Genomic DNA, 10,472 nt, shown 5'->3' on the forward strand with positions numbered 1-10,472 from the left:
ACTCATTCTGTAGACCAGGCTGGTCTCGAACTCAGAAATCTGCCTGCCTCTGCCTCCCGAGTGCTGGGATTAAAGGCGTGCGCCACCATGCCCGGCCAATAAATAATTCTTAAGAAGGCCACATCCTCTCATTTTCATGCCTGCTGATTTCTGATGGTGGCCTACATGGCCAGAATTTAAAAAAAAATAAAATAAAAAATACTCATGACATTAGAAAGTGACTTTAAACGAGTATTTAAACAAGTATTTGAAGACTGCATCTGTAGTCCAGTTGGTAGAGTGCTTGCTTAACATGTACAAAGGTCTGTATCAAGACATGATGGCTCACACCTGCCCTCCCAGCCACCTTCCCTTCCTCCCACCCCTCCTTTCTCACGTTCTTTCATCAGGGTCTCCTGCATCTCAGGCTGGCCTCAAACTCTGTGTAGCCAAGGATGACCTTGAACTTTTGATCCTTCTGCCTCTACCTCTAGGTGTGGGGTGACAGGTGTGCCCTGCCACAACTGGAGGTGGAATCTGGGGCTTCACGTAGCTTGACTACCACTATACCAGCTGAGCTATACCACAGCCTCTGCATTGACATGTGTCCTGTTCTTGTTTTCTAAAGCCTTGCTTTCAGGTATTGTCATTTTCCAAAGCCATGCATTCCTAATACAGGTGGTCACACTCACTAACTGTGTTTCTCTGGCCCTTGCTCAGGATGTGGGGAATAGCTAATTGGCCTGTTTCTCTTCTCTCATTTCAGATTATGAGCCCAAGGAGGGCAACTTAGAGCTGATGGTGCAGCAGGTCTCCGATGCAGCCGACCCCCACTGGGTGGCCGAAGAACGTACGGAAAAGAACGGTGTTCAGTGTCAAGAGTCTGGCGAAGTCAGTGACCTGAAGGACATGGTGCAGAGGTGGCAGGTGAATCCCACTTCGGGGAATCCAAGGCAGAAAAGATCTCTGAGCTCAGGTCCGGATGTTAACCGGAAGCAGAAATCGAATGGCGAACGAGGCCACAGATGCGGTGACTGCGGGAAGTTTTTCCTCCAAGCCTCAAACTTCATTCAGCACCGGAGGATCCACACTGGAGAGAAACCGTTTAAATGTGGGGAGTGTGGAAAAAGCTACAACCAGCGGGTTCACCTCACTCAGCATCAGAGAGTCCACACCGGCGAGAAGCCCTACAAGTGTCAGGTGTGCGGGAAAGCCTTCCGAGTGAGCTCCCATCTGGTGCAGCATCACAGCGTGCACAGCGGGGAGAGGCCGTATGGCTGTAACGAGTGCGGGAAGAGCTTTGGGCGGCACTCGCATCTGATCGAGCACCTGAAGCGCCACTTCAGAGAGAAATCCCAAAGATGTACGTCTGGGGAGCATGCGCCACGTTCCAGGAGTGGCAGATTAGGAAGGAAGAACAGATGGGCTGGGCGTGGTGGTGCTTGCCCTTAGTTTAGCAGTCAGGAAGCAAGGGCAGGAGAAGGAATGTGACTTCAGAACTAGTCCTGTGTACTTAGTTCTAGGCCAGCCAGAGCTATATAGTGAGGCCTGGCCTCAAACAATAACCACCAAACAAAAGCAAACTAAAACAACGACGACGACAACAAACCAGATGAGTTGTAGTAGCGGGAAAAGATTATAGATTATTTTATTCTTAATTTAAACTTAAATTTTAAAACATTATTTCCACCAATTTTTTGTAGATGGCATGTCATGTAGCCCAGACTGGCCTTAGACTATTCTTTTTTTTCCCCTTGGTTTTTCAAGACAGGGTTTCTCTGTGCAGTCCTGGCTGTCCTGGAAGTCACTCTGTAGACCAGGCTGGCCTCAAACTCAGAAATCCGCCTGCCTCTGCCTCCCAAGTGCTGCACCACCACTGCCCAGAGACTGTGCAGTCTTTTTTTTTTTTCTGAGACAGGGTTTCTCTGTATAGCCCTGGCTGTCCTGGAAGACTGTGCCGTCTTAACACTGGGATTGTGATCCTTCTGCCTCCACCTTCTGAGTGTTAAGATTGCTTTGTAGCCCAGACTGGCCTCCAGTTTGTGAACCTCTTGTCTCAGGCTCCCAACCCTGGACTACAGGAGTGAGTCACTACTCCTAGCTCTCTACTCTCTCCCCTCTCCCCACCCCACTCAGTTTCTTCTCTATAGCCCAAGCAGGCTGGCTTTGAACTCATGTAGTACAGGCTAGCCTCAACCCAATCTCCTCCTGCCTCGGCCCCACAGCTGTTGGGGTTATAGTTCTTCTTGACCCAGTAAGTCTCCCCCTGTCTTCTTGTTTTTCTTTTTGTCTTATTCTTTCCACTGGCTCAATACCAATGTCCTCTCTATAGCTGTTGGCATTAGTACATCCATATGGCCCCTTCTGTTCCTCCTGTTACACCAGGGTGGGGTTTTTTGTTGTTGTTATTGTTGTTGCTGTTTTGTTATTTATTTTTGACAGCTTATTCTTCTCCTAAAAAAAGAGCTGTTGACCTTTGTGTTTGGTTCTCTTTTAGGCAGTGACAGAAGAAGTAAGAACACTAAACTAAACATTAGGCAAATCCCAGGACTTTCAGAAGCAGACATGGAACTATCGGGAGAAGTCCAAAGGAATGTTTGTCAGGCTAAAGGTCACAGTGAGGGCTGTGAACACCAGGACGGGGCAGGCGGACAGCAGGGCGTTGCCATGAAAGAAACCCTAGGACAATCCTCTTCAAAGAGGACAGACTGCAATGAATTCAGCTATGTCCACAAGAAGTCCTCTCCAGGAGAGAGGCCACACAAATGTAATGAATGCGGGAAAAGCTTCATCCAGAGCGCACACCTCATTCAGCATCGGCGAATCCATACTGGGGAGAAACCGTTCAGGTGTGAGGAATGTGGGAAGAGCTATAACCAGCGTGTCCACCTCACTCAACATCACCGAGTTCACACGGGGGAGAAGCCCTACGCCTGTCACTTATGTGGGAAAGCCTTCCGAGTGAGGTCCCACCTCGTTCAGCACCAGAGTGTGCACAGCAGGGAGAGGCCCTTCAAGTGCAACGAGTGTGGGAAGGGGTTCGGGAGGCGTTCGCATCTCGCCGGTCACCTCCGACTCCACTCTAGAGACAAGTCGCACCAGTGTAACGAGTGTGGCGAGATCTTCTTCCAGTACGTCAGCCTCCTTGAACATCAAGTGCTTCACGTGGGCCAGAAGAGCGAGAAGAACAGTGTCTGCGAAGAGGCCTGCAGCTGGAACCTGACGGTAATCGAAGATAAGAAGCTGGAGTTACAGGAGCAGCCTTACCAGTGTGATTCCTGCGGGAAAGCCTTTAGTTACAGTTCTGACCTCATTCAGCATTATAGAACTCACTCTGCGGAGAAATCCCAGAAATGCGACGCATGCAGGGACAGCACCTGCCAGTGTCCGCACATAAAACAGCAACAGAAAAGCTGCCCCAGTGGGAAAGCCCATCAATGCAATGAGTGTGGAAGGGGCTTCAGTCTGAAGTCCCATCTCAGTCAACATCAGAGAATCCACACTGGTGAGAAGCCCCTCCAGTGCAAGGAGTGTGGAATGAGTTTTAGTTGGAGCTGTAGCCTCTTCAGACATCTGCGTAGCCACGAGAGGACAGATCCATAAGCACCTGAAGCATACAAGAGTCTGTTGGGAAGCAGCCTGGCTTTAGAGAAGCCTTTCATGGCTCTCCTAAGTGTAACAGCATCTTAGCCAGCTTAACCCTCAGACCTACAGAAGAGGGGAAGTCCTCTCAGGTAGAGCTTAGCCTTGAGGGACACAGGAGCACCCTAAGTGCTCTGATAGCATCTTTATGCTCGGAACCTCTGGCTAGGTAAGGCAGTGCTCGCCTGTATGCCTCGGGAGGGAGAGGCAGGTAAACATCTGGTTTACATAGCAAGTTCCAGGCCAGCCAGAGCTACATAGTGAGACCCCTGGGTGAGAGACAGACAGACAGACACAACTCTGGGTCCTGTGGATAAAGGAAAGTCTTGACATGGCATTGTTTATTTGAAACTCAGAAAAATAACCAAGAGTCCTGAGTGCAGTAGAGATCAGCTCATTTGTAGTTTCCACCTCAGCGGCATAGCTATTCAGGGAGTCGTCCCTCCAAAGGAACTTGTGAGGCCCATCTTGGTACATCTCTGTCCCAACCACTAGAGTGCTCTAGCCGTTGTCCCCATCCTGAGTATTAAACCTTTTGAAAAGAAGCGGACTTGAGGTTTCTCTCTTTGGTAAAGTTGGGGTTCAGAGGATGGATGGGGGGTGTGTTCTTGCTGATACCGCCAGCCTACAGCTTCTTTGTGAAACACAGCATTCTTTTCAGTTCAATCCTACTAGCAACAAAGTTAGTTAGTCCTTGAGGGTCAGGTCAGCCAGATGGCTCCTCAGTGGGTAAAAGTGCTGGCCACCAAGCACTTTTAACCCGGCCATAGGAGCCGAATTCTGCAAGTTGGCCTCTGACCTCCACAGGTGCCATGGTACACCCAGCTCAAACACACATAATATTTTTAAGAGTTTGACTTAGTTGGGTGGCATATCACCGAGGTTTGAGCCAGCCTGGTCTATATAGGAAATTCCTGGACACCCAGTGAGACTCTGTCTCAGAAAACAAAGTGGAGTCACTGGTGCAGTGGTGGCACATGCCTTTAATTCCAGCACTCAGGAGGCAGAGGCAGGCAGATCTCAGTTCCAGGGCAGCCTGGTCTACAAAGGGAATTCCAGGACAACCTGGGCTACACAGAGAAACCCTGTCTCAAAAACAAAAACAAAACACAAACATAAAAATAAAACAAAAAAGTGAGGGTGGGAGGTGGGAACAAAAAAAACCCAATTTGTTTAAAATTTTAATTTGTACATTTATGAGAAATGTTAGTGCTGGTCAGTCAGTCACATAGGTTATGGGAGAAGGCCTTTGAGAAAGACGGGTTTAGTGTACCCATAAGGTGGGCATCGAGTTTAATTAAAGGATTTGGTTCTTGGGTACCTGTTCACAGTGTGATGGTATAGATGCCCAGGCTGGCATCATATAGTAGAAGATGACATTGAATTCATTCTTCTGACTCTGCCTCCCTGTGTTGGGATCATAGTTATGTGCCACCATGCCGGGGTTTTATGTGGTCCTAGGGATCAAGCCCAGGCTTTCATGTGTTTTAGAATACCAACTGAGTTATATCGCGAGCCCCTCCCCCCTTTCCAAGCTCCACACCGTGTTACCTACTAAGCGCTCTGCTGATTGTCCAGTCTGCAGCTGCCTCACCCAGGTCTTCTCCCCTCTATGCCTCTGGCCAGTGACTGGTGTGATCTATAAAAGTCTGACTCATTTGCCCCACAGGCAAACGGCTGCTGTCTGAGCTCACCCAAACCCTGCTTGTGGATCAAGCCAAAGTTCAGTTCTATCAGAGCCACCCTCAACCCTCATGCTTGATGCCCTTTGTCTTCAGGTGGGATCTGCGTGCTTGCGCACATACCAGGGTGGGTGTATGGGGGTCAGGACAGCCTTGGATGGCGGCAGTCCTTGCCTTCCACCCTGTTTGGGATGGCGTCTCGCTTGCTTGTTTTCCACTGCTGTATGTGCTAGGTCAGCTGGCTCTGAAGAGTCCTACCATCCTCCTGTTCCTGTCTCCTATCTCCTAGTATGGGTTATGGCTACTTGTGCTACCGAATCTGGCTTTTTAAAGGGCGGCTTCTCCGAGGAGCTGAAGTCAACGTTTCTGTCAAGTCTGTGCTACATGCACTTTATTCACTGGACCATCTCCCCAGACTTGCCCTCTCCCGTTCTTTCTCTTTCATTCCATTTCTCTAAGGGTCTCTTGAGGAGCATGCCCTTAGTGACATGATTCTGAACCCCCGTCCCTGGTGCTCCTTGGTCTAAGACAGTCCGTACCATTGGTGGGCCTGGCACTCACTATGAGGCAAGGAGGACTCTGTCCTGTCACTGACCTGTGAAGTGAGGTCGGGTGATTTGTTAGGTCCTTTGCAGCTATATTTATATTCTTATATACTGGTTAGAGACTGGAGGCTAGTTTCTTCAAGGAAGAGTACAACAGGATAGTGTACATACAGAAAAATACTCCTCCAACTCCCATCCCCACTGCCACCCTGAAGTGGCCTGTGGCTATTTACCCAGGTAGGTGTACTCCGCAATAAAGGGAACCGCTCAAAGCTCCCTCTTGCTGGCCCCTTACTCTTACAGTACAAGCATATGGGAGTCAGGTAAGTGGATCCCAGCTCAGATCTGTGTCTGACTCACTGGGTTGTGTGGGCTTCAGTGAATGATTGACACTCCACCCTGCCTCATGCTTGTCCCATATGCTACTTTTGTACTTTTGTTCTTTGGCTAATTGGTTTTTTTTTTTGTTTTTGTTTTTTTGTTGTTGTTGTTTGTTTTTTTGTTTTTTGAGACAGGGTTTCTCTGTGTAGCCCTGGCTGTCCTGGAACTCACTCTGTAAACCAGGCTGGCCTTGAACTCAGAAATCCGCCTGCCTCTGCCTGTGCTGGGATTAAAGACATGAGCCACCATTGCCTGGCAGCTAATTGTTTTTAAGATTTATTTAGTGTGTGTGTGTGTGTGTGTGTGTGTGTGTGTGTGTGTGTGTGTATCTATGATGGGGTGCACTGCCTGCAGGGGCCAGAAGAAGGTGTCAGATCCCCTAGAGCTGAGTCACAGATAGGTATGAGCCACCTGACATAGGTGCTGGAAACTGAACTCAGGTCCTCTGCAAGAATATTGAGTGCTTTTAATTGTGGAGCCATTTCTCCAACACCTTGTTCTTTAACTTGACTTAAAGAAGTTATCATTTTTCTACCCTTGTCCCAAAACATGTTACTCCTTTGCCAAATATGTCAAATAGTAAACTAGGGGACTGTACTGGCTAGCTTTGTGTCAACTTGACACAGCTGGAGTTATCACAGAGAAAGGAGCTTTAGTTGGGGAACTGCCCCCGTGAGATCCAGCTGTGGGGCATTTTCTCAATTAGTGATCAAGGGGGAGAGGCCCCTTGTGGGTGGTGCCATCTCTGGGCTGGTAATCTTGGATTCTATAAGAAAGCAGGCTGAACAAGCCAGTGGATCAGCTCCTGCTTTCTGACCTGCTTGAGTTCCAGTCCTGCATCCTTTGGTGATCAACTACCAGTATGGAAATGTAAGCCAAATAAACCCTTTCCTCCCCAACTTGCTTCTTGGTCTTGATGTTTGTGCAGGAATAGAAACCCTGACTAAGACAGGGACATGAAGGAGGAACCACAAACTGAAGAAGAACTCGTTTGTTCTGGAATGGACTTCAAAGGCAATTTACTTCTTTACAAGCTCCTTGATCTTTCTTAACTCTCGTAGAAGCAGAAGGATGAGTTTGATTGTATAGCAATATAATATACTGCTCTAGGCTTGGTCAGGAATATTCCAAGTACTTTGGTATGAAGGGATGATGGCTTAGCCCAAACTCATCACTACGTCTACATCACTAAACCCTTGGTTCATTAATATTTTGTTTAGGAGAGAAACTAATATTAAATATATCATGCTAAGAACCTGTCTTAATTACTTTACTGTGATAAAATTACCCCGTCAAAGGCTAGAAAGATGGCTTAATGGTTAAGATTACATACTGCTTTTAGGAGGGATCTGAGTGTAGTTCCTACCACCCTTGTGAGTACAGTAACTGCAGCTCCAGGAGATCTTGTCACTCTCTTCAGGCCTCCTTAGTCACCTGTACTCAACTCACAAACACATATTCACTCCCCCTCCCCTTCCCCCTCCCCCTCCCTCCTTTCCCCTCCCTCCCTTGCTCCGTCCCCCCAGACACAGGCTCTCACTATGTAGCCCTGGCTGACCAGGAAATCTTTTAGACCTCTGGAGTGCTGGGATTAAAGGCATGCACTACTACACCTGGCTGTTCATTCCATTTTTTTCATTCATTCATTCATTCTGCCTCATGTATGCCTGCACACCAGAAGAGGACACTAGATTCGATTACAGATGTATAGATCGTTATTGTTGGGTTCTGGGAGTTGCCACACAAACCATGCATAAACCAATCTCAGTTAAGCTAGATAGAACAGTTTAGTGAACACACACTGTAATACTGGCTATCCAGGTCCACAAGAAGGAAAAGCCTAATTGTGGCACCAGTCTGACCTCAGGGCAGGCTTTCTATAGGAAGAACTGGGTTCAAAGGCAAGCCGTGAAGTGGTACAGCATTTCTGTCTAACTAGACAAAGTGTCATCAGCTGACCTTTAAGCTGATTGGTCCTGAGTGAGGTAAGAAGGGTGGCAGGCAGGGGAATTTCAGAACATGGAGATGACAGGGTGTGAAGCCAAATCTTTTACATTCAGATTCCATTTTAGAGAACCTGACCTAAGTTTAACCTCAGGTAAACTAGCAGGCCGGTCCTTAACATTAGTTTCCCAGTTGCCTCCCAACAAAACCCGAGCCTAGCTCCAGGCTCTAGGCTAATCTCCAACAAGACCACATTTCCAGGTTACACCCTCAACATGACCAGTGTCTCCAGGTTATTCCCCCAACAAACCTGCACCCCAGGTTACAATCCCACCCCCTGCCTAACGACCACCAATGCAGAGGGAAGCAGAAGTCAGGTTTATGGTATGGCTCCCAGCACCAGCCAATTATGTTAGAGGACACAGTAGCTTTCTAATTGGATGCTTGCACACATATCCCCCAGTTGCTTACTGTAAAGCCTTGACCCGATAGACATTTGGGGCTCCCCCCACCACCAAAACCATCCTGTGTGATGGTTGAGAGGTGGGGGGTGGGGAAAGCTAGCTGGAATAGAATAAAGACCCTGCTATAAGTTGCATCAGATTGGCTCTTGTCTGTTTTGTGAGACCACTAACATTTCCCTGGCACTACAAGAATACAACCATAATTTGTGGCTTATTAGAAGCATTCTTCAGGGTCAGCTGTGGATAATTTCTTCTGGGAAGTAGAGTCTAAGAACCTGAACTTAATTTCACCTTATGAGCAAAATGGAGACTGAATACAAAATGACTGCAGTTATATTAAAAGGAGCGGGCCTCAACAGTTATTAGCCACCATGTGGTTGCTGAGAATTGAACTCGGAACCTCTGGAAGAGCAGCCAGCAGTCTTTACCTTTGAGCCATCTCTCCAGTCCTGTTCAACCTTTTTTTTTTTTGGGGGGGGGACAGGGTTTCTCTGTATAGCCCTGGCTGTCCTGGAACTATCTTTGTAGACCAGGCTGGCCTCACACTCAGAAATCTGCCTGCCTCTGCCTCCCAAGTGCTGGGATTAAAGGTGTGTGCCATCATGCCCGGCTCAACCCATTTTATTTATTTATTTATTTTTAACCCATTTTTATATTGACTCTCAAGAGTCATTTCTCAACTGGGCAGTGGTGTTCCAAACCTTTAATCCCAGAATTTGAGAGGCAGAGGCAGGCAGATCTCTGAGTTCAAGACCAGCTTGGTTTACAGAGTGAGTTTTAGGGCAACCAGAACTACATAGAGAAGCTGACTAGAATGAATGAATGAATAAACCAAACAATAAAGAGTCATTTCTCTCCTTATGGAACCTGGTAAAGAACTCAGGTCTTCAGGCCTGCGTGCAAGCCCTTCTCCCATGCTGAGTCATCTTGCTGAAACTTCCTGACTCCATTTTACCTTTGAGACAGTTTCATTATCACCCTAGGCTGGCCTAGGATTCACTACATATCCCCTAATTGGCCTCAAACACGGCAATCTTGATGTTGCAGCTGCCTGAGTGGTGGGATTACAAGCGTCAGCCTCTGAGTCAAGCTAGTCCTGTCATTTGTGATCTGTCCATGGGACACAGCCACTTGCTTTTGCTGGTGAGACTGCCCATGCTTGAAGCTCTGTTGTCTTAGCTGCTGTATCATTTCAAAGACATTTGAAGAGCTAAAGAGCATGGTGTTATTCCCATTACTGTCTTCTGAGAGCAAGGGAAATCTTCATAAACATTGCCTCCATTGTCTCGGGAGCTAGAATCATGACATATGTCAAATGACCCAAATAAACCTTGGGACCAGGAAAGTAGTATCAAGGTCAACATTAGGACTCACTTCCTTTCCAGTATGGTGGCACACTTCTATAAGTCTAACACTTAGGAAGCAGAGAAGAAAGATCTTGAGTTAAGGCCACTAAGGTCACTCAGTAAATTCTAGGATAGCCTGGGCTACTACAGAGTGAGACCCCCGTCTCCAACAAAAGGCTTTCTCACCAGAATTAGAAACCAGGAGAGTAGATGCACAGATTCTGGGAAGCCGAGCAGCAGTAAAGAGGGGCAAGGGCTGGAGATAAAACAGAATGGCAGCCAGGGAGATGGCTCAGTTGATAAAGGTTTACAGGAACAATCCTACCAGATGTCAGTCTCCAGAATCCACATTATTCAAGAAAAAAGAACGAAGAAGACCAATTATGTGTGGTGGTACACACCTTTTATCCCAGCACTTACATTTAGGAGGCAGAGGCAGGCAGATCTATGAGTTCCAGGTCAGCCAGGGCTACATAGACCCAGTCTTTA

General features: G+C 47.6%; 1 protein-coding gene across 2 annotated transcripts in view; it reads left to right on the forward strand.

Moving 5' to 3' along the window:
• Zkscan5 (zinc finger with KRAB and SCAN domains 5) overlaps positions 1 to 4,166 on the forward strand; it is a 19,018-nt gene extending 14,852 nt beyond the window's left edge. Inside the window, exons 5-6 of one of the 2 annotated variants that reach the window (XM_021222557.2) lie at positions 746 to 1,342; positions 2,477 to 4,166. In XM_021222557.2, the coding sequence (XP_021078216.1) occupies positions 746 to 1,342; positions 2,477 to 3,582 (1,703 nt within the window). In that variant the 3' untranslated portion in view covers positions 3,583 to 4,166. The remainder of the gene's footprint in view (positions 1 to 745; positions 1,343 to 2,476) is intronic. The other variant, XM_029533552.1, reaches the window with a different exon arrangement.
• Positions 4,167 to 10,472: the final 6,306 nt, after the last annotated feature.

Source organism: Mus pahari, chromosome 23 (genome assembly GCF_900095145.1).
Source record: "Mus pahari chromosome 23, PAHARI_EIJ_v1.1, whole genome shotgun sequence".
Lineage (NCBI taxonomy): Eukaryota > Metazoa > Chordata > Mammalia > Rodentia > Muridae > Mus > Mus pahari.